Source organism: Scyliorhinus canicula, chromosome 6, assembly GCF_902713615.1.
Source record: "Scyliorhinus canicula chromosome 6, sScyCan1.1, whole genome shotgun sequence".
NCBI lineage: Eukaryota > Metazoa > Chordata > Chondrichthyes > Carcharhiniformes > Scyliorhinidae > Scyliorhinus > Scyliorhinus canicula.
The window spans coordinates 115,102,183-115,129,143 of record NC_052151.1 but is presented as its reverse complement, the minus strand read 5'-3'; the positions used below and the strand labels follow the sequence as shown (position 1 = coordinate 115,129,143).

The 26,961-nt window shown below is 48.3% G+C and overlaps 1 protein-coding gene across 2 annotated transcripts in view; it reads left to right on the top strand.

The window, feature by feature from the left end:
* mut (methylmalonyl CoA mutase) overlaps positions 1 to 14,018 on the top strand; it is a 63,768-nt gene extending 49,750 nt beyond the window's left edge. For both annotated transcript variants that reach the window (XM_038799941.1, XM_038799942.1), the window contains 4 exons: positions 6,463 to 6,594; positions 8,428 to 8,575; positions 10,964 to 11,131; positions 13,519 to 14,018. In XM_038799941.1, coding sequence (XP_038655869.1) covers positions 6,463 to 6,594; positions 8,428 to 8,575; positions 10,964 to 11,131; positions 13,519 to 13,647 — 577 coding nt within the window. In that variant the 3' untranslated portion in view covers positions 13,648 to 14,018. The remainder of the gene's footprint in view (positions 1 to 6,462; positions 6,595 to 8,427; positions 8,576 to 10,963; positions 11,132 to 13,518) is intronic.
* Positions 14,019 to 26,961: the final 12,943 nt, after the last annotated feature.

Below are 26,961 nucleotides of genomic sequence, written 5' to 3'. Positions count from 1 at the left end.
TAAGATTGCATTATGACAGATTCACTTTCCCTTTGCTTAGAGATGAATATTAGTTGGAGATCAAGGGATATCATTGCTATGGAATTTCCAGACAAGATGATCTGGGGAATCAGTACGTAATTCTAGGTGCAATATTTCAGTATATGAGGGGCTGCTCTCCTTCAAGAAGATCTTCCCCATAATTGCAAGAATTTTGGACTGATGGATATTTGAAGACTGTAATGCAGCAGCATTGTATTTCATCTCGTATGCTTGCCTTTTTAGCTTCTGACTAAGGAAGATTTCTTTTCTCCAGTTGCTCTGTTTTCTGCATTTGCAGCATAACGATTTTATGTCAGTGGATCAGTTATGTCTTCCCTTATTTACAGAGTTGTTGACTGAATAATAGAGGTTGAATCTTTGGTGTTCCAAGGTGTGATCCTGGGGTTAACAAATTCTACTTTTGTAACCTGGGTTTTCTGAACATCGTAATGGGTCACTAATTTTTCTCCAGGACAGTGCTAAATCACTGATATGCCACCAGGAAAAAATGAGAATCATGGACTTTCTAATAAATCTTTCAAAGATAAAATCAACAATTTGGACCAGGCTCATTAAGATAAACGGTGATCTAGATATTGGGGTAAAAACAAAAGTGATGGTAAAACTCAGCAGCTCTGGCAGCATCTGTGGAGGGAGAAACAGAGTTAAAGGACATAGCTGCTAGACTTAGACTACAGTCGGTGGTGAGGGAACCAACAAGAGAGAAAAACATACTTGACCTCATACTCACCACCCTGCCTACCACATATGCATTGGTAGAAGTGATCTTGTAGAGACGTCGACCCGTCTTCACATGGAGCATACCCTCCATTGTGTTCTGTGGCACTGTCATTGCACTTTATGGGATAGACTTTGACCAGATCTAGCAATTGAAGACTGTGGGCCATCAGCAGGAGTAGAATTGTATTCGACCACAATCTAACCTCATGGACCGACATATCTCACATTCTACCGTTACAACCAAGCAGCAAGGTAGCATAGTGGTTAGCACAATTGCTTCACAGCTCCAGGGTCCCAAATTCGATTCCCGGCTTGGATCACTGTCTGTGTGGAGTCTGCACATTCTCCCTGTGTGTGCGTGGGTTTCCTCCGGGTGCTCCGGTTTCCTCCCACAGTCCAAAGATGTGCAGGTTAGGTGGATTAGTCATGATAAATTGCTCTCAGTGTCCAAAATTGCCCATAGTGCCCAAAATTGTCAGTGTTGAGTGGGTCTACTGGGTTATGGGGATAGGGTGGAGGTGTGGGCTTGGGTAGGGTGCTCTTTCCAAGAGCCGGTGCAGACTCGATGGGCCGAATGGCCACCTTCTGCACTGTAAATTCTATGAAGCCAGTGGATCAACGCTGGTTTAATGAAGGAGGGCATGCCAGGAGCAGCACCAGATATTCCTAAAAAATAAGGTGTCAAACTGGTGAAGCTACAACACAGGACTAATTGTGTGCCAAACAGTACGATTAAGAAGTAATAGATAGAGCGGAGTGATCCCACAACCAACAAATCAGATTAAGCTCTGCAGTCCTGCTATATCCTTTTTCTTTTTGACTAGGTTTACAATATCTCTCGTTATAGATCATAGAATTTACAGTGCAGAAGGAGGCCATTCGGCCCATCGAGTCTGCACCGACTCTTTGAAAGAGCACCCTACCCAAGGCCAACACCTCCACCCTATCCCCATAACCCAGTAACCCCACCCAACACTAAGGGCAATTTTGGACACTAAGGGCAATTTATTATGGCCAATCCACCAAACCTGCACATCTTTGGACTGTGAGAGGAAACCGGAGCACCCGGAGGAAACCCACGCACACACGGGGAGGATGTGCAGACTCCACACAGACAGTGACCCAAGCCGGAATCGAACCTGGGACCCTGGAGCTATGAAGCAATTGTGCTATCCACAATGCTACCGTGCTGCCCTATCCAAGGTTCCCAAAACTTGCCATACTCATTCTTCATCCTTACAAGAATGTGCCGGTCCTGGATTCCTATCAACTTACACTTGAAAGCCTCCCATGTGCCAGATGTTGATTTGCCCTCAAACATTTGCCCCCCCAATCTATATTCTTCAGTTCCTGCCTACTATTGTTCTACTTAGCCTTCCCCCAATTTAGCACCTTCACCTGAGGACTACACTTATCTTTATCCATCAGTATCTTAAAGCTTACTGAGCTGTGGTCACTGTTCCCGAACTCCTCCCCTATTGAAACGTCGACCACCTGGCAGGGCTCATTCCCCAATATCAGGTCCAGTACGGCCCCTTCCCGAGTTGGACTACCGACATACTGTTTCAAGAAGCCCTCCTGGATGTTCCTCACAAACTCTGCCCCATCCATGCCCCTAGCACTAAGTGAGTCCCAGTCAATATAGGGGAAGTTTAAAATCACCCACCCCAACAACCCTGTTACTTTTACACCTTTTGAAAATTTGCCTATATATCTGTTCCTCTATCTCCCACTGGCTGTTGGAAGGCCTGTAGTAAACCCTCAACATTGTGACTACACCCTTCCTATTCCTGAGCTCTACCCATATTGCCTCGCTGCATGAGCCCTTCGAGGTGTTCTCCCGAAGTATAGCTGTGATATTCTCCTTAACCAGTAGTGAAACTCCTCCACCCCTTTTACATCCCCCTCCATCCCACCTGAAACATCCTGGAACATTAAGCTGCCAATCCTGTCCTTCCCTTAACCAAGTCTCTGTAATGGCAACAACATCATAGTTCCAAGGACTACTCCAAGCTCTTGAGTTCATCTGCCTTGCCTGTTACACTTCTTGCATTGAAGCAAATGCACTACAGTCCACCAGACCCTCTTTGATCAGCAACTACACCCTGCCTGCTCTTCCTCTGAGTCTTACTGGCCCTAATCTTTAGTTCCCCTTCAGATAATTCACCTTTGTTTTAGTTCCCACCCCCCTACCAAACTAGTTCAAATCCTCCCATGTGACACTAGCAAACATCCCGGCCAGAATATTTATGCCCCTCCAGTTTAGATGCAATCGTCCTTCTTGTACAGGTCCCATCTGCCCCGGAAGAAATCCCAATGGTCCAGGTATCTGAAACCCTCCCTCCTACATCAGCTGTTTAGCCACGTGTTGAGCTGTACTATGTTCCTATTTCTAGCCTCACTGGCAAGTGGCACAGGGAGTAATCCTAAAATTACAACCCTAGAGGTCCTGCTTTTTAACTTTCTACCTAACTCCCTAAACTGCTGCTGCTCTTCCTGCCTATGTCGTTAGTACCAATATGTATCATGACTTCTGAATGTTCAGTCTCTCCCTTCAGAATGCATTCTGCCCATTCAGAGACATCCTGGACCCTGGCACCAGGGAAGAAACATACCATCCTGGAGTCTCTTTCACATCCACAGAAGTGCTTATCAGTACCCCTAACTATCGAATCCACTATAACTATTGCTCTGGTGCTTTTTGTCCCTCCCTGATTATCAACAGAGCCACCATGATGACCTGCTCTGGCCGCTGCTACGGTTATTCCCTGATGTGCCATCACTCCCCCCCCCCCCCCCCCCCCCCCCCCCCCCCCCCCCCCCCCCCCAACAGTATCCAAAACGGGTTACTTGTTAGAGAAGGGGACGACCACAGGGGACTCCTGCACCGACTGCCTGCCCCTTCTAGCGGTCACTCATCCATCTGCCTGCACCTTGGGTGTCACCATATCACTAAAACTCCTGTCTTTGATGCTTCCCGCCACCTTCATGCTCCTAAGTGCATCCAACTACTGCTCCAACCTATCCATGAGGTCTATGAGGATCTGCAATTGGGTACACTTCCTGCAGATGTGGTCGGCGGAGATGCTGGAAGAGTCACGGATCTCCCCCATCTCAGAAGTGCAGCACTTGTGAGATGCGGGTGATAGAAATGACTGACGTTTCTATCACCAATTAAATTATTTAAGAAAATTTATTGATCTCTTCCCTTCACTTACCTCAGCAGATACACAAAGTGGGTCTTTATATCACTTAACCTTCCCGGGATGCTCTCTGAATCTCTCCCTGCAGATTAACAGTTATAAAGCAAGAAGAAAGAAAACAAAACAAAATGGAAAAAGCACCTCCTCCCACTCTGCACCGAATTACCACACTGCTCCAAATTACCAGGTTTCAATCCCATTGTGGCTGCCTCTCTCAGGCTGTCTCCCATCATGTGCGCAAAGCTTACTGAAAGTGCACTTATGTCTCTCTTACATGGAGCTCAGCTGGGTTGAGATGACTTGCACACCAGTTAGGCTTCAAACAGAAGAATGCAATTGCCTCCAATCAGGCTTCAGGTGATTGACAGTTAACTGTCACTCGGCTATTTGGGTTGGGGCAGCTCCTTATAACTGGAAAAAAAACAGGAAAATTAGATTTCCCATTTACCTCTTTAATACCTCACTGCTCCAAATTACCAAGTTTCATACCCACTCTGGCTGCCTCACTCAGAGGTGAGGTGGGAATGACTGCTCTTGACATCAAGGTAGCATTTGACCCAAGTGTGGCATCAAGGAGCCCGAGAAAAACTCTAGACAATGGGAGTCGGGAGGAAAACTCTCCACTGAAGATGGTTGTGGTGGCTGGAGGTCAGTCATCTCAGCCCCAGGACATCACTGCAGGTGTTCCTCAGGGTAGTGTCCTAGGCCCAGCCATCTTCAACTGCTTTATCAATGACCTTCCTTCCATCATAAGGTCAGAAGTGGGGATGTTTGAGGATGACTGCACAATGTTCAACATCATTCACAACTCCTCAGATACTGAATCAGTTCATGTTCAAATGCAGCAAGACCTGGACAATGTCCAGGCTTGGGCTGATAGTGACAAATTGCATTCATGCCACACAAGTGCCAGGCAATCATTATCTCCAACAAGGGAGGGTCCAACCACTGCCCCATGACATTCAATGGCATTAACATCTCTCAAGCCCCCACTGTCAACATCCTTGGATGTACCGGTGACGAGAAACTGAACTGGACTAGCCATATAAATGCTGTGGCTACCAGAACAGGTCAAAGGCTAGGAATCCTGTGGCGAGTAACTCACCCCTGACTCTCCAAAGCCTGTCCACCATTCATAGGACATAAATCATGAGTGTGATGGAATACTTACTACTTGCCTGGATGAGTGCAGCTCCAACAACACTCCAGCTTGATGTCATCCAGGACAAAGCAGCCCACTTGATTGCTACCCCTTCCAGAAGCTATTCAATCCGTCTACCACTGACTAACAGTGGCAACCATGTGTACCATGTAAGATGCACTGCAGGAACTCACCGCATTTCCTTAGGCAGCACCTTCCAACCCCACAACCACTCCTTTTACTGTCGCTAGGTCACAATCCTGGAATTCCTTCCCTAACACCACTCTTGTGTACCTACATCTCAGCGTTTGCAGCAGTTCAAAAAGGCAGCTCACCATCACTTTTTGAGAGCAATTAGGGATGGGCAGCAAATTTTGGTCTAGCCAGCAATGTTCACCTAGTCCCATAAATTAATTTTTTTAATGTTCTGAGTCCAATATGATACCTTGGAACGAGATATTGGGATTCTGAGTTGTGTGCACAAAGAGGAAAATGCACACCTGATTCACCTAAGGGGGATGTTCGAGACTGCTTACAAGAACAATTTCTACTGCTGCAGTTTTAAAAAAGCAACACAACATCTTCCTGAAGGCAATTGGGCATTGGCAAGAAACTCTGGCCTTGCCAGCATCGTTCATATCCCATGAAAATAAAATCAAAATTGCTGCCTGTCCTTTGGGGAATCATAGAATTTACAGTGCAGAAGGAGGCAATTCGGCCCATCAAGTCTGCACCGGCTCTTGGAAAGAGCACCCTACTTAAGCCCACACCTCCACCCTATCCCCTTAACCTAACAACCCCATCTAACCCAAGGGCAATTTAGCATGGCCAATCCACCTAACCTACACATCTTTGGACTGTGGGAGGAAACCGGAGAACCCGGAGGGAACCCATGCAGACACTGGGAGAACGTGCAGACTCCACACAGACAGCGACCCAAGTGGGAATCAAACCTGGGACCCTGGTGCTGTGAAGCCATCGTGCTAACCACTGTGCTACCGTGCTGCTCTACGTGTATGGAAATGCGGTGAGTTCCTCCAGTGTATCTTATACATGGTACACATGGTTGCCACTGTTCATCAGTGGTAGACGTGGTTGTAAATTGGATCAATCAACTGATGCACTTTAGAATTATATTGTATCAAAAGAGTACTTTCATACATCAATAGAGGAAAGGATTGACAATATAAAATCAATCATCATAGTTTATTTTGGGAAGTAATATCGAGGATTTGGTGGTCAAGACACCAACTTTTCTTACATATATATTTTTGCCCAATCCCACTTTACTGTGTCTTATTTAATTTAACAACAATCATTGGCAAACTGACTAATTATATTAACTCATTTATTTAGATGTACAGTTGGAGAAATTACAGATGCAATGAAAAAAGTGTTTGGTGAACATCAACCTCATAATCGCATGGTGAGTGGTGCGTATCGACAAGAATTTGGTGAGAGTGAAGAAATGTCTATGGCAATAAACCGGTGAGTTAAAAATTAAGTTAATAATATTTATAGTTTTTTGGGGGACTTATTAAAACATATAAAAAGGAATGATTTCATTTAAAACCCTAAAACTCAGTATTTTAATAGTCAGTTATTCCTCAGCAAATGTATAATTAAGATGGGCGCCAATTATTTTGAGTTAATTTTTCCAGCTGCCAGTAAGTTTATTAGAAATATTATTTTTCATTTTGTAAGCTTTCTTCCTGTTTATTCCTTTATTTCCCCTTTTATTTTGCAGTTATACTATTTTTGATTCATGGATGCATAATGGACATTTATCTTTAAGTCAAGCAGCAGAATTCAGAAGTTACAGGAGAGAACACTCTGCTAGTCTCTGCTGGTTTAAACAAGCGCTTTAGACTTGTTGGCACCAGAGAGAGAAATGGGGTGGGAGTCAGTTTGATTGCCCAAAAGGCTTTACTCTGCCCGGTAATAGGTCGTGATTGGACTCTTCTTTTTTCCCTTTATGATTTTTTTTATCCCTTTCTTCCCCTCCGAGTGTGTCTGCCATATTGAGGGTGGGGGCAAGTTAAGGCGGGGATTAGGAATCCGATAATAGTTAACCAGTTCTATTTGCTGCATGTTTCATTATAGTCCTTGTTGTAAATAAACAGTAATTGTGTTTACATTTATACGCCTGATGACTGTAATTGTTGGGCTGCCAAGGGCCAAAGACTTTGGGTATTTTTCTAAGAACTATTGGTTAATTCACTTGTGTTGTGACTCTGGGACAATTGGGGTGGGGTTGACCGCGCACTAGCCCAGGGTATCATAACAACTTTGCCGGGAGGGAGATTCAGTTTGCACAAACATTATATGCCCTTTTCCTATACTTCCCCACTAGCAGAATTGGGGCGGGATGTGGCCACAATGGGCAGGACCCAGTCTTGTACGGCTAAGTAAGTTTAAGAACCGACTTAGCCATGCTGATGCCGGATAGATCGTCTTCCCAGCCTCACCGCAGAGACCCCTGCAAGGCACCAATCAGTACTGGTCCCCACACCGAATGGTACCTGGGAGGTCTCCCAGGCGATCACAGGCCCCTGGCAAGGGAGCACCCTGGCACCAGTGCCACCTTGGCACCCCAGTGATGCTGCCAGGGTGACAGGTTTGAAGTGCCAGATGGCAAGCTGATAATGTGCCCGCACTGGGGATTGCGTCCAGGGGTGCCCTGTCCGCATGAGATGGTGCGGGAGCAGGGTGGTGGGGGCGAGGACCACCCAACAGGCGAATTAAGGCATTGGGGAAGGGTTGGTCTGGAGGTTGCATCGGGGGTTTTGGAATTCGTCCTGAAATGGCGCTACTTGTGGCCTTGTGCTGTGGGGTGGCTACAAGCGCCGGTAATTACCCCGCTAATCCCACCCAGAACAGACTCCGTTTTATTTTGGTTAGATTGTGCCCTAAGTCAATTACTTTGAAAATGCTCAAATAAATTGCCCCTAAACCTATATGTTTTCAAGATTGGTTTATCATCTTGACTCTCATCACTCTCCATCATCTAACCTATGGAGTCCTAATATTCTGCTAAATTTGCACTGCAGCACTGCACTGTCTCCAAGTCTATTCAATCAACATAAATGTACAAAGTTATATATATTCTTCAAATGTTTTAAAGATATTCATTCAAGGTTTAGTAGGTGTGGGGTTGAGGTTACATTCAGATCAGCCACTATCTTATTGAATAGCTGACCAGGCTCGAGGGACCAAGTGGCCTACTCCTGCTCCTAATTCTTAAGTTTGTTTGACGTGTCAACTGAAATTTGTTCGTTGTTTGCTGATAAGTAAGTCTGGCTTTGGTCCTGTTATGTATAGGATTGAAAAATTTGCAGAGAATGAAGGCCGTCGACCTCGAATGCTTGTTGCAAAAATGGGTCAAGATGGGCACGACAGAGGAGCAAAAGTTATTGCAACAGGATTTGCTGATCTTGGCTTTGATGTGGATATAGGACCACTGTTTCAGGTAGTTTGACGGATATTCTAATTTGAGGTAGAAACTTCTTTGATTTCCAATTTAGTTATAAAGAAAAATATTACCATTTAGTTTCCTGTAAGGGCAGAGAACATGATTTGACAATTGCATATTGCCAACCAGGTATGCATCATGTATGTCATTTCAAGCTAGATAAGCTAGTAAAATGCTTCATATTTTTAAAAAAGGTCACCTTAAGATGATGCAAAATAAAATGACTCATGGTTCCAGTTGGCTGAAGCTGTGGTTTCCTTCTTAATTATAAATGATGGGCACCCACTATGCTGTTCGTTTGTTTTCCTTAAAACCCAAAAGGTTAAGTTTAGTTCTGTTATAATTTTCCACAAGCTGTCTCTCCTTTCCACAATGACCACCTACATTTTAAACAAGAAAATTGATGTTCTAAATTACATCCCTCTATGAAAGTTGCAATCTCATTACTAATTCTTTCTTACTCAGCACTTACTACGTACTGCCAGATGTCGATGAAGGCTGAGGCCACAATCTACATGATTGTTTAGAGAAATTAATTACCAAAACTGAATGAACGCAAAGCTTTGCATTTGACAAGTTTCCAATTCCACTTCCTACATTTGCTGTTGAGGATATGACATCCCTTGACTGTAGCTTGTTTCATTTCTGACGATTTGTTTGACGATGTATAGGAAAACAAGTTCGACTGGCACTTTCATTTTCCATGGGTTAACTGTGGGATAAGCAACCATTTTATTAGAACAAAACTGAGTACGAAGTTCAAAACTGCAGCCTTCCCTGAGAGCACAATCAACTAAAAATTGTCAGCAATTATTATTTTCAAAATATATGCAGATAGGAGATATCTTTGTCTTAAAATACTCTTGCACAATTTGCATTCTACTATTTATTTTTAAAGATCAGTATTAATCAAGACTACATGGTTGCTGATAAAAGCCATTAAACACAAATTATCCATGTATAGAAACACAGAAACATAGAAATAGGAGGCCCTACGAGCCTGCTCCGCCATTCATTATGATCATGGCTGATCACCCAATTCCATAACCTAATCCTGCTTTCCGTCATAACCTTTGATCCCCTTTGTCCTCAATGCTATGTCAAACTGCTTCTTGAAAACATACAATATTTTGGCCTCAACTACTTCCTGTGGTAACAAATTCCATAGGCTGACCACTCTTGAGTGAAGACATTTCTCCTCATCTCTGTCCTAAATGGTCTACCCCGTATCCTCAGACTGTGATCCCTGGTTCTGGACACACCCATTGTCGGGAACATCCGTCCTGCATCTACCTTGTTTGTCCTGTTAAAATTTTGTAGGTTTCTCCGCTATTCGCCCTTTATTCTTTTGAACTCCAGCGAATACAATCCCAACCTATTCAATCTTTCCCCATACATCAGTCCAGCTATCCCAGGAATCTGTTAAACCTTCGCTGCACTCCCTCTAGAGCAAGAATAATGCAGGCTCTGGTTTAGCACAGTGGCTAAACAGCTGGCTTGTAAAGCAGAACAAAGCCATCAGCGCAGGTTCAATTCCCGTACCAGCCTCCCTGAACAGGCGCCAAAATGTGGCGACTAGGGGCTTTTCACAGTAACTACATTGAAGCCTACTTGTGACAATAAGCGATTATTATTATTATTTATTATTATCCTTCCTCAGATAAGGAGACCAGAACTGCACACAATATTCCAGGTGTGGTCTCACCAAGGCCCTGTATAATTGCAGCAAGACATCCCTGCTCCTTGACTGGAATCCTCTCGCTATGAGGCCAACATACCATTTGCCTTCTTTACCGCCTGCATGCTTACCTTCAGTGACTTGTGTACGAGGACATCCAAGTCTCATTGCACATTCCCCTCTCCTAATAAATGGCCATTCAGATAATAATCTGCCTTCTCGCTTTTGCTACCATAGTGGATAACATCGCATTTCTCCAAATTATACTGCATCTGCTCACTCATTCAACTTGTCCAAATCACACTGAAGGATCTGTGCATCCTGTTCACAACCCACCCTCCCACCCAACTTGGTGTCATCTGCAAATTTGGAGATATTACATTTTGTTCCATATTCCCTTTGCACCCTGCCACCAATTGTCTCGTGTGCATGTGCATGTTTATTTTAACCACTCAGTAAGAAAGTTAAAAGGAGTTCAGAGATCAGATGCCGTGTGGCCAAGCATCTAAGACTCTGCCACAAGTATTATGATGTTATAGATCAGAAAATAGCCAGAGCGCTATTAGTTGATAATGATGTCTAAAATTCTGCTTCAGTTTTAAAATAGATAACGGAAATATTATCATTGAAATACACTCATATTTAATGCTGATTAGAAGATTATTAGAATGTCATCAGACCTCTACAAAACACTATTTTACTTCCAGACTCCGCAAGAGGTGGCTCAGCAAGCAGTAGATGCAGATGTACACTGTGTAGGTGTCAGTTCATTGGCTGCTGGGCACAAAACCCTTGTGCCAGCACTCATTAAAGAGCTCTATGATCTTCGGCGCCCTGACATTTTGGTCATCTGTGGTGGTGTGATTCCTCCTCAGGTACTATATTTAAAATGTAATTTTAGGGTCACTCTTGTACTGTGAATAATGATGCATGCTCTGATATTAAGTGGGTAGTATAATCACATTTCTTTTGTCCGGATTGCATTTAATGGTGGCAATTGGAAAAAAAAATGTATGGCTATGCTAACCTTTTTTGTTTGTAATTGTAATATTAATCATTTAGACATAAGGAAATGGGGAAAACGCTTGTGAAAACAGCCTACAATATATCTCTGCCTGAAAAATGTAGTGATGATCATCAGAATTATTATATTCTGTAACAGGAAGAAATTTTATTGGTTCTCATTTGGATTTCCTCTTTAATATTTTAACTACATAAAAGACCAAGATTTTTCTGATTCAGTTTTCTTCCTCTAACATTCGCAATCCTTTGAGGATTTGGGCCAATTTTGATGGTGCTTTGAGATATTTTAACTAGAGGATAGGTGTCACAAAATGTTAGTTTGACACATTAGGGGTCACAAAATAGGAGGATGTTATAAAATTAATGTTTTTTTTTCACAAAGTTTAAAATAAAACTGCCATGTAGACCATGTCTGGCCAGCAACTAAGACAATGGAAGAAGCAGCAAAGTGTGTTCTTTGCTATTGATACAATTAGTAGTCAGAGTGTGAGCCAGGAAGCGGGCTAGGTTCAGATGAGATGTAAAAGGAGCAACAGCAAGAGAAACCTCAGGAAACCGCTCAGCTAGAGATGAAGTGCTGAAGGCAAAAGCCAGTTTATGTAAAATATAGTTTTCTTCGTGAAACCAAAGATTGTTCCCCATTTGTGATCATTTAGGCTGTACGATGTGATGGTCATTGGCTAGTTTTAACCAATAGATTTATGGTGGTTGTTTGGGAAACTGAGGGTCCGGTAGAGGTTAGTTTGCGGGGGTAAACTGCTGCTTTTGCATTTCCAGTCTTTGAGGAACAATGTGCTTACTGTTAATGTGCTGAAGTATAAGATTGCTCTTTGTAGTGTTTTGTTATCTTTCTTCAATTTTAATAAACTCTTTAATTGCTGTTTAATGAAAGAGAGGTTTGAGTTCTCACTGTTTCTGCAGACGTTTCTCACTAATATCTCATACACCATGCAAAACCAATGTTTTGAGTTGAAATACTCTAACACAGAGGGGTTTTGTAACTGGGGAAAGGGGTTTTGTATCAGTCGGGAAAGAGCAATAAATGTGCATCAACTTCTAGTTTTGCAGCTCAACTAGCTCCGAAAGCTAGTGATTCGACACAAACCTGTTGGACTTTAACCTGGTGTTATAAGACTTCTTACTGTGCTCACCCCAGTCCAATGTCGGCATCTCCACATCATGAAGAAGCACCAGTTGAGGTCAGATGGTTGAGAGTAGAACAATGCACAGGCAGTCCCATAGAACTTGATGTTAGAGAAGCATTGACGAATAATGAAATGGTGGATTGTACTGAAAGCTTGAGAGAAGGCATGCACCATGGTAATGTCACGGGGTTTCATTTGTTACTCATGTTTCAGTACTAAGAAAGACAAAGTCTGAACTGGAGGTATTTGACCAGTTTCCAGATGTAAACCTGTTGGAGGACTTTAGAGAGAAAGCAAAGATTAGAGATGGGATGGTGTTAGAGTGAACCAATGGATATTTTTAAAATGGGGGTCATGACTGAGGTTTTGAAGAGGAGAGCAACGATGCCTGAGGAAACTGAACCTTGATTGTGGTAGCAATCACATGGCTGGGCAAGGAGGTAGGATTAGGAAGAGCAGTTATATATCCTCAGGAATTAAGTGAGATTGGGATCGAGGAAAAATGCACAAGGTGAATACGATGATGGTAGAAGAAAGACAGGTGAGAAATTACAAAACGAAAGTATATCTGATGGTTCCTACTTTTGCGGGACATACTAATATTTGGAAACCACTGGGATAGAAACTTAGCAAGTTTAACTAACTTGGAGAAACAAATTTAATCAACTAAAGGATCAGGGCATATGCTTTTTCAGTATTTGGTACAGTCTTGATCCACGAAGGAAAATGGAACAGCTTTTCTGAATTGTTTGATACTTAAAACTGGAAGCATAGCAAAACTTAAAGAGTTGACCTTGTGATTATCCAGTCTTTCCAAATGCTCATAAATTAAGTATTTTAAAACTCAAAATTCTAGTTTTTTCCAATTTGTATATAATTAAGTTGTAGTGATGCTCTCTCGGTCTTACTCCCACCCCACCCCCCTCTCTCGCTCCATCTCTCTCTCTATTTCTACACATATGTATATACCTCAACGTGGCATACCCAAAAAGGAAAAAGCTTCTACTAAGAAAATGTACGAATTCGGGTACGTCCGATTGATATGTCTGAAACAGAAGCAAGATAGTGCTAACATTTTTTTCTAACTCCTCTAGGATTATAACATCTTGTACAAGGCAGGCGTTTGCAGCATCTTTGGCCCAGGTACCAGAATTCCAGTTGCAGCTGTTCAGGTGCTTGCTGACATTGAGAGAAATTTGGTCAAGAGGCAGCAATTAATGTGATTGTGGATGCTAGTGATTACTTTTTATTTCACATATGTTATGAAATTTGTTTTCACTGATGTCAGTCAAAAATAACTTGAAATACATTTGTCTTTTGTACTTTCTGGGAAAGTTTGTAGATTATCAATATATTGTAACTATTTGTATTTCAGTTCACTTACTGATTGTAAACTCTGATAACTGATTGCAAGCTTTCACAAAGACGTTATAACAGCTCTTGTGTAAATGGCATATTGTTACTGAAATGTATAAATTTAAGGTAAATGCCTAATATATTTTTGGAATTTAATTGCATTTGCATAATTAATGATGGCAAACAGTTACAGTTTCATGTCCAGCTATACAAATAAAATTCTGAAAATATTTAATTATTTTTGGTCTACACTTCTACTTTGCATATTTTAAATATCATTGCCATAAAAAGACATTTCAGAGACATGAGGAAAATTGGTACATGTCCAAAGAATATATTAGGAGAAATGAACTAGAGAGTACGGTTTTGAAGGAGGATCTTAAAGGGAGTTTGAGCGATGAATCAAGGGAGGGAATTCTACAGAGGCTGAGGATTTGGTTGCAAATGATTGTCAACGAGTAGGAGTATGCCCAAAGACCAGAGTTAGCAAAACAAATTTGATAGAGACTTAACTTGAACTATTTATAAAAATATGAAAATAGGAGGCTATTTGTTCCATTAAGTCTGTGCTGACAATTTACAAACATTTCTTTCTGCAACCTCTGCACACCACTGGAATATAAACTAGTTTATTTGGTCTGAGAAACTAAATCCTGAGCAAGTGCATACCATTGGCATTATGATGATGTAGATTGGAAATACTGCAAAGTTTATAAGATTTCTATGTTTTGTGACTCTGTCTTTACTTTAGGGTAGAATAGAGGAATGAAGAAGTCTCTAAATCCTGCTGACAACGTGTGGCTTTGTTATTAACGGTGGTGATGGACAGGTTGTTTTACTGGGAAGAAGGTGCAAGATGTTCACGCCTGTCAACCATGACCAGAGCAGCTCTCCTTAGAGTGAATATGTTTTTAGTCTTCAAGTCTCTCAGAGATGTTCAGAATGTCAGGCTTTATAAATGGTTATACTTTAAATTGTCTGTTCAATTCCAAGATGGAATGGATTTGGGGGGGTTCAGAGGATACCTAATTTGCATTTATACTTGCATAAAAGGCCTGTGTGATTCATGTAGCCATGAGGATGGGTTTAGGAAAGGATGGAGTCCATAGCAAACCATTGCATCATGTTTTACATGTTTCTCAAGATAGCCCTGAATCTCTTCGATCAGCCTGCAAGAATCTGAGAAAGCAGAGAGACAGAGCCAATCCGTCTCCGTTGTTCGCTGGGACCTCCTGCTCCGATTAAAAAGACCAGGTTTGTGAGGATTTAAGCAATGCTAGAAGATTTGCTGACCTTTAACTAGAGGGAAGAATCTCCAATCTCTCTAATAGAAAGTCAGTTTTAAGATTAGAAATTACCCACTGGAAGGAAAGCAAGCCATCGGGGGAGCCAAGAATAGCTTTTCATAGTATTTACAGTGCAGAAGGAGGCCATTCGGCCCATCGAGTCTGCACCGGCTCTTGGAAAGAGCACCCTACCCAAGGTCAACACATCCACCCTATCCCCATAAATCAGTAACCCCACCCAACACTAAGGACAATTTCGGACATTAAGGGCAATTTATCATGGCCAATCCACCTAAACTGCACATCTTTGGACAGTGGGAGGAAACCCACGCACACACGGGGGGGATGTGCAGACTCAGCACAGACAGTGACCCACTGTCTGTGGGAATCGAATCTGGGACACTGGAGCGGTGAAGCGATTGTGCTATCCACAATGCTACCGTGTTGCCCTTCTCCGCCCCAGGAAAGTACTGGACGACGAAGGGTACTCTGTCAGTGGTGTCCCGTGTTTGTCTTCTGAGGAGGTCGGTGCGGTTTGCAAACCATTGTTTGCAGCAAATTACCCAGCCTTCAGAACAGCGACCACGACACCACACAACCCCGCCAGGGCAATCTCCGCAAGACATGCCAGACCATCGACCCGGACACCACCACCACACGTGGCAACACCACCCACCAGGCACGCGGCACACACCCATGCGACCCGACCAATGCAGTCCACCTCCCACGCTGCAGGAAAGGATGTCCCGAAGCGCGGCACACCGGCGAGACCATGCAGACACCGCGACAACGAACGAACGGGCACCGTGCGACAACCACCAGGCAGGAACGTTCCCCTCCAGTCAGGGAACACCCCAGCAGTCAAGGGCATCCAGCCTCTGATCTCCGGGCAAGCGCCCTCCAAGGCGGCCTCCAGGACACGCGACAACGCAGAATCGCCGAGCAAAAACCCATAGCCAAGCTCCACACGCACGAGCGCGGCCTCAACAGGGATCCCGGACCCACGTCGCACCACATCCACCATCTGGCCCGGACCCGCAAAATCCCACCAACTGTTCTGGCCCGAGACAACCCACACCTCCCCAACCTGCGATCATCCCTCTCCCTGGATCCGCAACGATCCGACCACCTGCAAATGCCCGCACTCCAAGCACCTCCGACCCTGTCCATACAAATGTTTCTGGAACATACCCCGCCACCCACCCGAGGAAGGAGCTGCGCTCCGAAACCTCGCGTTTGAATCAAACCTGTTGGACTTTAACCTGGTGTTGTAAGACTTCTTACTGTGCTCACCCCAGTCCAACGCCGGCATCTCCACATCATATCTGAATGGTGGCAGTTTAGGAAAAGGGGAAGTGCAACAAGACCTGGGTGTCATGGTGGAACAGTCGCTGAAGGTTGGTCTGCAGGTTCAGCAGGCGATGAGGAAAGCTAGTGGCATGCTGGCCTTCACAGCGACAAGATTTGAGTATAGGAGTAGGGATGTCTTGCTGCAGTTATACAGGGCCTTGGTGAGGCCACACCTTGAATATTGTGTGCCGTTTTGGTCTCCTAGTTTGAGGAAGGACATTCTTGCTATTGAGAGTGTCCAGAAGGTTCACCAGACTAATTCTCAGGATGATAGGACTGACATCGGAAGGCTTCTACTCACTGGAGTTTAGAAAAATGAGAGGGAATCTCATAGAAACATATAAAATCCTGATGGGACTGGACAGGCTAGATACAGGATGAATGTTCCCGATGTTGGGGATGTCTAGTACTAGGGGGTCTCAGCCTCAGAATAAATGGCAAGCCATTCAGAACTAAGTTGAGGAAGAATTTCTCTCAGAGTTGTGAACTTGGGGAATTCTCTACCACAGATGGTTGTTGGATATATTAAAGAGGGAGCAGGAAATGGCCCTTGCGGCTAAAGGGATTAAGGATATGAAGAGAAAACGGGAGGGGGATAACGAATTTGCATGATCATATTAAATGGTGGTGCAGGCTCTAAGGGTCGAATGCCCGACTCCTGCATCTTTTTTCTATGTTTCTAAATTAAAGCTATTATTTTCCAAAAGAACTTTAATAGGAAATTAATGTGCAAATCCAGCAAGTTCTTAAAAGTGATAGGAAGGTTAAGGATGAGGTAGATTTTCTGCACAGTGTTACGGACGCCTCGTCAGCTCTCAACAGCTTTTTAAAGTTTTAAGACGATGCAGGAAGCTTGATTTGTTCCTGGTTCCTTGGAGAATGAAGTGTCCTTTTCAGGGACAGATATTTGTGGAGTTTAGAAGAGTAAGAGGCAATTTTATTGAAATGGAGGGGAAATTTGATGATTTTAAAAGTTAAATGGGGGATCTTTTCTGTAGTTTAGAGTGCCAGTTGCCTACTGAATAGTGTTTAGACAATGGTGCTTTTGATTTGTTTATTACAGTAAAACTATTAACTTGAATTCTTAGCACCTGATCCTTCTACTCAGTCACTGGAAATTCAAATATCTTTTAAAGTTATTAATCTCCATAGTAACACTGGCAATTTGCATGAAGTCCTCCGACCTACACCACTAATTCATTTTAAATGGACGAGAAAGAAAGCGGACAGCTGAGAAGTCTTTTTTTTCACAACATGATACTCCCTAAAAAGAAAAAGCATGCAATATGATTGCTCTGAATGTATAACAAAGGGGAAAGTGATAAGCAAAGGCTTTGTCTCCAATAAAATTTGAAAAGTAATTAACTAAAGTTGTAAATTGTGGGTTATAAAAATGTTAATTAAAGCTGATGTTGGTAGAAACCTAACTGGTCCATGAATGTCCTCTAGACTCCTGCTCCTACCTGGTTGGACCTGCATGTGACTCCAATTCCACACAATGGGTTGCTAAGAGAGCATAAATAGCTGCTAACATTAAAAACCATAACTGCTTGGTAACTCTTTTTAAAAAATCATATTATTCGCAATGTTCTCTGTTGAATTATCAACTGCCTAGCTATCCTGCTAGCTTGTCTAAACCCTACAGTGCAGATTTAGTTACACTCATTCAGAATCACCACCATCCTAAGCTCTCAGTAATTGTACAATGTTTCAAATCCCATAGTAAGTTTTGGAACATGGGACAGTCTAGCTAATTTTGTTGCTGAATTGCGCCAGTTCTCTGAACATTGTGAGTTCAGGGCAGTTTTGGAAGAGATGCTGCAGGATAGACTAGTTGGTGGCATTAAAAGGGATAGCATTCAGCGGTGTTTGCCGGGGTAAGCCACAATTACTTTTACGAAGGCTCCAGAAATTTCATAGGGCATGGAAATCGCTGCCAATAATGCAAAAGATATTCAGAACGACAATGGCAGAACGCAGGCAGGTGCATTGCATTAAGTAGAAAAAGAAGCTGAAAGTTAAAAGGTGAAAACTGGAACGTTTTGGGTGTGGAGGGTCACTATGCGAATCATTGTAAGTTTATAGACACTGTTTGTCACCAGTGTAACATGAAGGGACTTTTAAACAAATTAATTTAGAGTATCCAATTTATTTTTTTCCAATTAAGGGAAATTTAGCATGGCCAATTCACCTACCCTGCACATCTTTTCGGTTGTGGGGTGAAACCATGTAAACATGGGGAGATTGTGCAATCTCCACACGGACAGTGACCCAGGGCCGGGATCAAACCTGGGACCTCGGTGCCGGGAGGCAGCAATGCTAACCATTGTGCCACCGTGCTGCCACAAGAAGGGACATTTAGCAAAAAAGTGATGAGGTGCTAATTGAATGTTAAAGGCTGAGCAGGGAACTTTAAATGCAAGGAAGCTTCAGTCGATGGCACATTGCTTGGAAAGATTAGACCAGGCAGAGGAGCACTATTATGACATGTTTAATATCAATGAGGAGCATGCAGAGACTATTTATGCTACATTGAGGCAGAGGCTAGAGGATCTGTTTTCCACCTTTGTAGGAAGCAAGACGTTTTCAAAAATGGACATGAGCCAGGCCTATGAATAACTCTTGCTAGAGGAATATTCAAAGCAGTACGAGACCATCCACACGCATAAAAGGTTGTCAAAGATTTTTCAAATTTAATTGTAAGCTTTGCACATGTAAAGTTGGAGACAGCCTGAGTGAGTGAGGCATTCAGAGTGGGATTGAAACTTGGTAATTTGGAGTGGTGTGGTAATTAAAGAGGTAAATGATAAATCTAATTTTCCTGTTTTTATTTCAATTATACATTTAGTGGCTTAGTTAGCTACCAAAAAGGAGCTGCCCCCCACCTAAATTACTGAGTGGCAGTTATCTGTCAATCACCTGAAGCCTGATTAGAGGCAAAAGATTGAGATGAGGAGGAATCTCTTCAGCCAGAGGGAGGTGAATCTGTGGAACTCTTTACCGCAGAAGGCTGTGGAAGCCAAATCATCGGGTGTCTTTAAGACAGAGTTAGGTTCTTGATTGATAAGAGGATCAGGGGTTATGGGGAGAAGGCAGGAGAATGGGGATGAGAAAATGTGAGCCATGATTGAATGGCGGAGCAGATTCGATGGGCCGAATTACCTAATTCTTCTCCTATGTCTTATGGTCTAAAAGGTGTAAATTGCAATCTTTGGTTTGAAGCCTAATTAATGTCTCATTTCATCTTAGCTGAGCTCTATTCAAGACAGAGGCCTAAAACACACTCAGTAAGCCTTGCGCACATGAAGTGGGAGACTGCCTGAGTGAGTGAGGCAGCCAGAGTGGGATTGAAATGTTGTAATTTGGGAGGAGAGTGGAGGGAAGTGCGTTTTCCCTTTTTGTTTTTTTTTTGTTTTCTTTCCTCTTGATTTGTAACTGTTAATCTGCAGGGAGATCCAGAGAGGATCCTGGGAAGGTAAGTGATACAAAGACCTAGCTTATTTCAGGAGCTGTGATCAGGAGAAGCAGTGCTGTGTGGAGGGGTCAGTGCTGTGTGGAGGGGGGTCAGTGCTGTGGGGGGCAGTGCTGTGTGGAGGGGTCAGTGCTGTGTGGAGGGGTTAGTGCTGTGTGGAGGGGGGCAGTGATGGGGGGGTCAGTGCTGTGGGGGGGCAGTGATGTGAGGGGGCCGTGCTGTGTGGAGGGTCAGTGCTTTGTGGGGGAAGGTAGGTGACCAGGAGAAGCAGAGTGCAGAGGGGGATCAGTGCTGTGTGGAGGGGGCAGTGCTGTTGGGGGGGGGGGGAGTCAGTGCTGGGGGGGGGGGGAGTCAGTGCTGGGGGGGGGGGGGGGGAGTCAGTGCTGGGGGGGGGAGTCAGTGCTGAGGGGGGGTCAGTGCTGGGGGAGGGGTACAGTGCTGAGGGGGTCATCTGTGTGGGAGGGCATTGCTGTGTGGGGGGGGGGGGCAGTGCTGTGGGGGGGGGGCAGTGCTGTGGGGTGGGGTCAGTGGGGGGGTCAGTGCTGTGTGGTGGGGGGTCAGTGATGTGGGGTGGGGTCAGTGGGGGGTCAGTGCTGTGTGGGGGGTCATTCCTGTGGGGTGGGGGGGCAGTGCAGTATGGGGGGGGCAGTGCAGTATGGGGGGTCATTCCTGTGTGGGGTGGGGGGACAGTGCTGTGTGGGGAGGGGGGCGCAGAGCTGTGTGGGGAGGAGGGGCAGAGCTGTGTGGGGAGGAGGGGCAGAGCTGTGTGGGGAGGAGGGGCAGAGCTGTGTGGGGAGGAGGGGCAGAGCTGTGTGGGGAGGGGGGGAAGAGCTGTGTGGGGGGGGGCAGAGTTGTGTGGGGAGGGGGGGCAGAGCTGTGTGGGGAGGAGGGCAGTGGTGTGGGGAGGGGGGCAGTGGTGTGGGGTGGGAAGCATGGGTGGGGGGCGGGGGGGGGGGGCAGTGCTGTGGGGCGGGGGCAGTGCTGTAGGGTGGGGGGCAGTGCTGTGGGGTGGGGGGGGCAGTGGGGGGGGGGGGCAGTGGGGGGGGGGGGCAGTGGGTGGGGGGGCAGTGGGGTGGGGGGGCAGTGGGGTGGGGGGGCAGTGGGGTGGGGGGGCAGTGGGGTGGAGTGGGGGGGCAGTGCTGTGGGGTGGGGGGGGCAGTGCTGTGGGGTGGGGGGGCAGTGCTGTGGGGTGGAGTAGGGGCAGTGCTGTGGGGTGGAGTAGGGGCAGTGCTGTGGGGTGGAGTAGGGGCAGTGCTGTGAGGTGGGGGGGCAGTGCTGTGGGGTGGAGTGGGGGCAGTGCTGTGGGGTGGAGTGGGGGCAGTGCTGTGTGTGGGGAGGGGGGCGCAGAGCTGTGTGGGGAGGGGAGGGAGGCGCAGAGCTGTGTGGGGAGGAGGGGCAGAGCTGTGTGGGGAGGAGGGGCAGAGCTGTGTGGGGAGGGGGGGAAGAGCTGTGTGGGGGGGGGCAGAGCTGTGTGGGGAGGGGGGGCAGAGCTGTGTGGGGAGGAGGGCAGTGGTGTGGGAGGGGGGCAGTGGTGTGGGGTGGGAAGCGGGGGTGGGGGGCAGTGCTGTGGGGCGGGGGCAGTGCTGTAGGGTGGGGGCAGTGCTGTAGGGTGGGGGGCAGGGGGGTGGGGGGGGCAGTGGGGTGGGGGGGGGCAGTGGGGTGGGGGGGGCAGTGGGGTGGGGGGGGCAGTGGGGTGGGGGGGCAGTGGGGGGGGGGGGCCAGTGGGGTGGGGGGGGCAGTGGGGTGGGGGGGGGCAGTGGGGTGGGGGGGCAGTGGGGTGGGGGGGGCAGTGGGGTGGGGGGGCAGTGGGGTGGGGGGGCAGTGGGGTGGGGGGGCAGTGGGGTGGGGGGTGGGGGGGCAGTGGGGTGGGGGGGGGGCAGTGCTGTGGGGTGGGGGGGCAGTGCTGTGGGGTGGAGTAGGGCAGTGCTGTGGGGGTGGAGTGGGGGCAGTGCTGTGGGGTGGAGTGGGGGCAGTGCTGTGGGGTGGAGTAGGGCAGTGCTGTGGGGTGGAGTGGGGGCAGTGCTGTGGGGTGGAGTGGGGGCAGTGCTGTGGGGTGGAGTGGGGGCAGTGCTGTGGGGTGGAGTGGGGGCAGTGCTGTGGGGTGGAGTGGGGGCCGTGCTGTGGGGTGGAGTGGGGGCCGTGCTGTGGGGTGGAGTGGGGGCAGTGCTGTGGGGTGGAGTGGGGGCAGTGCTGTGGGGTGGAGTGGGGGCAGTGCTGTGGGGTGGAGTGGGGGCAGTGCTGTGGGGTGGGGTGGGGGGGCAGTGCTGTGGGGTGGGGTGGGGGGGCAGTGCTGTGGGGTGGGGTGGGGGGGGGTGCTGTGGGGTGGGGTGGGGGGGGGGGGCAGTGCTGTGGGGTGGGGTGGGGTGGGGGGGGGGCAGTGCTGTGGGGTGGGGGGGCAGTGCTGTGGGGTGGGGTGGGGGGCAGTGCTGTGGGGTGGGGGGGCAGTGCTGTGGGTGGGTGGGGGGGCAGGTGCTGTGGGGGGGGCAGTGCTGGGGGGGGGCAGTGCTGTGGGGGGGGCAGTGCTGTGGGTGGGGGGGGCATGCTGTGGGGGGGGGGGCAGTGCTGTGGGGTGGGGGGGGGCAGGCTGTGGGGTGGGGGGGCAGTGCTGTGGGGTGGGGGGGGATGTGGGGTGGGGGGGCAGTGCTGTGGGGTGGGGGGCAGTGCTGTGGGGTGGGGGGGGCAGTGCTGTGGGGGGGGGGGGCAGTGCTGTGGGGTGGGGGGGCAGTGCTGGGGGTGGGGGGGCAGTGCTGTGGGGGGGGGGGCAGTGTGTGGGGGGGGGGGCAGTGTGTGGGGGGGGGGGCAGTGCTGTGGGGTGGGGGGGCAGTGCTTTGGGTGGGGGGGGCAGTGCTGTGGGGGCGGCAGTGCTGTGGGGTGGGGTGGGGTGGGGTGGGGGGGCAGTGCTGTGGGGTGGGGGGGGCAGTGCTGTGGGGTGGGGGGGGGCAGTGCTGTGGGGTGGGGGCAGTGCTGTGGGGTGGGGGGGCAGTGCTGTGGGGTGGGGGGGGCAGTGCTGTGGGGTGGGGGGGCAGTGCTGTGGGTGGGTGGGGGGGGCAGTGCTGTGGGGTGGGGGGGGCAGTGCTGTGGGGTGGGGGGCAGTGCTGTGGGGTGGGGGGTCAGTGCTGTGGGGGTGGGGGGGGCAGTGCTGTGGGGTGGGGGGGCAGTGCTGTGGGGTTGGGGGGGCAGTGCTGTGGGTGTGGGCAGTGCTGTGGGGTGGGGGGGCAGTGCTGTGGGGTGTTGGGGGCAGTGCTGTGGGGTGGGGGGGCAGTGCTGTGGGGGTGGGGGGGCAGTGCTGTGGGGTGGGGGGGGCAGTGCTGTGGGGTTGGGGGGGCAGTGCTGTGGGGTGGGCAGTGCTGTGGGGTGGGGGGGCAGTGCTGTGGGGTGGGGGGGCAGTGCTGTGGGGTGGGGGGGCAGTGCTGTGGGGTGGGGGGGCAGTGCTGTGGGGTGGGGGGGCAGTGCTGTGGGGTGGGGGGGCAGTGCTGTGGGGGGGAGCAGTGCTGTGGGGTGGGGTGGGGTGGGGGGCAGTGCTGTGGGGTGGGGGGGCAGTGCTGTGGGGTGGGGGGCTGTGGGGTGGGGGGCAGTGCTGTGGGGTGGGGGGGCAGTGCTGTGGGGTGGGGGGCAGTGCTGTGGGGTGTGGGGGGCAGTGCTGTGGGGTGTGGGGGCAGTGCTGTGGGGAGGGGGGCAGTGCTGTGGGGTGGGGGGGGCAGTGCTGTGGGGTGGGGGGGCAGTGCTGTGGAGTGGGGGGGCAGTGCTGTGGGGTGGGGGGCAGTGCTGTGGGGTAGGGGGGCAGTGCTGTGGGGTAGGGGGGCAGTGCTGTGGGGTGGGGGGGCTGTGGGGTGGGGGGGGCAGTGCTGTGGGGTGGGGGGGCAGTGCTGTGGGGTGGGGGGGCAGTGCTGTGGGGTGGGGGGGCAGTGCTGTGGGGAGGGGGGGCAGTGCTGTGGGGAGGGGGGGCAGTGCTGTGGGGAGGGGGTGGCAGTGCTGTGGGGAGGGGGTGGCAGTGCTGTGGGGAGGGGGTGGCAGTGCTGTGGGGAGGGGGGGCAGTGCTGTGGGGAGTGGGGCAGTGGGGAGGGGTGGTGCTGTGGGGGGGGGCAGTGCTGTGGGGGGGGCAGTGCTGTGGGGGGGGCAGTGCTGTGGGGGGCGCAGTGCTGTGGGGGGCGCAGTGCTGGGGGGCGCAGTGCTGTGGGGGGGCAGTGCTGTGGGGAGGGGGTGGCAGTGCTTTGGGGAGGGGGTGGCAGTGCTTTGGGGAGGGGGTGGCAGTGCTTTGGGGAGGGGGGGGCAGTGCTGTGGGGGGGGGGGCAGTGCTGCGGCGGGGGGCAGTGCTGCGGGGAGGGGGGGGCAGTGCTGCGGGGAGGGGGTGGCAGTGCTGCGGGGAGGGGGGGCAGTGCTGCGGGGAGGGGGGGCAGTGCTGCGGGGAGGGGGGGCAGTGCTGCGGGGAGGGGGCAGTGCTGCGGGGAGGGGGGGCAGTGCTGCGGGGAGGGGGGGCAGTGCTGTGGGGAGGGGGTGGCAGTGCTGTGGGGAGGGGGGGCAGTGCTGTGGGGAGGTGGGGCAGTGCTGTGGGGAGGGGGCAGTGCTGTGGGGAGGTGGGGCAGTGCTGTGGGGAGGGGGGCAGTGCTGTGGGGAGGGGGCAGTGCTGTGGGGGGGCGTAGTGCTGTGGGGGGGTACAGTGCTATGTGGGGGGGAACAGTGCTATGTGGGGGGGCAGTGTGTGGAGACGTTTTAACAGGAATGATTGAATTTTTCTCAGAAATTTTTAGCAGCAACCAACGTTGGCTACCTGGAGTTATTCTTAACTGAAGTTATCCAGTATCTTTGGCAGTAAAATTAAACAATGGAAGAATTGTTTGCAAGTTAAAATATTTCATCTGCAAGGATGACCATAGATGGTGGGTTTAAGGGCAAATATGAGGCACAAAGATGAGTTAAGTGTGCAGGATTGTTGCGCTGTTTTGAACCAAGGACCACTCGCGGGTGATCTTATTCCTTTACAACGTAACTTGGATTTCAGATATCACAGTAGAAGGAAATCCGGCTGTGGATATTTTGACCGGATTTGATTCTGGCCTTCGTTTCTGTTGCCTTCCAATTTCACTTACTACTATTTTCCTGCCATTACCAACTATCTTCCTCTCTGTTCAAATTCCCTCTCGGGTCCCCATTCCCCTGCCAAGCTAGTTTAAACCTAGCTGTGTTTAATTGCATAGGCCCAAGGCTTTGAAATTTCCCTGAACTAACATCTCTCCAACTCACTTTCCTGCATCAACACCCTCCTTTTTGACTTCACTTTTGATCCTCTAACTAGATAATTCTTTTGCTTGGAATTATTTTCTTATATTATATAAATATAAATGTACATTGTTGTATAATTGTACAACCGTTTTTCACATGCTAGATAGATTACTAGTCTCTCTTCCTTCAATGTCTGAACAGTTCTCTCCGCTAAACCAATTGAAGCAGGATGAAAAGGTGCGGTATGCACAAGGCGTATTCCATTCCTTTGCATAAACTGTTGGAACAACTCATTTGTAAATATTGAATTCCTCATTGGATTTACTACTCTTATATTTATGGTTCCTAAATTTGATTCTGCCTTCAAATCATAACATCCCTAAGTTCGCCCCATCATATATCTTCATAACTTTAAAGATTTATTTTTGGCTGCTTCTCAAGTTCTCATTTCTAGAGTAAGGAGCCTATTCAATCTTTGTTGATACTGCATCTTCCAGTTCTGATATCATCTTGTAAACACTCAAGTGTTTTTATGTCATTTTTGTAATAGTGAGACCAGAAACATCTACAGTACTCCAAGTGTAGCCTAGCCAATGTTATCAATAAGGTTAACTTGACTTTTCTGCTTGCCTACGCTTTGCTGCTGGCACAAGTTTGCTTACAAAACACCAGAGTGGTGTGACTTGTCCAGCAAGTTTGAAATATTTCAACATAATATACTACACATACACAGATGTATTAAGATAATTGATTTTCTGAATCCACCTGTTCCAGTACCTTACAGTTGGGTAGGACTGTTCTTACTTGGCTCCATCTTTATCTAATTGTATTGGGAGCACCATTTGCAACGGCTTCGCTTCCTGTGCCTACACTGTTGCCTCAGGAGTCTCTCTCAGGAATCGATCCTGCTTCTCAACTATATTGCGCCCCTCAGTGGCATCATCCAAAAGCAGAGTTAGTTTTCACACGAACCAGCAAAACCCTGCTCTACATTACCACAACTGTCTCAACTCCTCCAAGAACAAAGAAAAGTACATCACAGGAACATGCCCTTCGGCCCTCCAAGCCTGCGCTGACCATGCTGCACGTCTAAACTAAAATCTTCGACACTTCTGGGGTCCGTATCCCTCCATTCCCATCCTATTCATGTATTTGTCAAGTTGCCCCTTAAATGGGGCAGCACTGCAGTCTCACGGCGCTGAGGTCCCAGGTTCGATCCCGGCTCTGGGTCACTGCCCACGTGGAGTTTGCACATTCTCCCAGTGTTTGCGTGGGTTCCGCCCCCACAACCCAAAAAGATGTGCAAGCTAGATAGCTTGGCTATGCTAAATTGCCCCTTAATTCAAAAAAATGTATTGGGTATTCTAAATTTAGAAAAAAAAGATGCCCCTTAAACGACACTATCATCCTTGCCTCCACCTCCTCCCCAGGCAGCGAGTTCCAGGCACCCACTACCCTCTTAAAAAAACTTGCCTCATACATCTCCTCTAAACCTATGCCCCCTAGTAATTGACCCCTCTACCCTGGGCAACGTCTCTATATAATATGACCAAATTATCAGACTGCTTATTCAACACACAGTACTGGGTGAAAATCCTGATATTCTCTCCCTCACAGCACTGTGGGTTTACCTACACCGCAGCAGTTCAAGAAGACAGCTCACCATCACCTTCTCAATAGTAATTAGGGAAGAGTAATAAATGCTGACCTAGCCAGCGACTCCCACATCCCGGAAATTAATTTTTAAAAACAGGACGAGCAGAAGTTTCCTTCAACTAAATACTGGAAAGTATGACGTCGTTTTTGGTACCAATTATAAACTTTATTCCCCATCTGGTGGATCCATTCCCCTC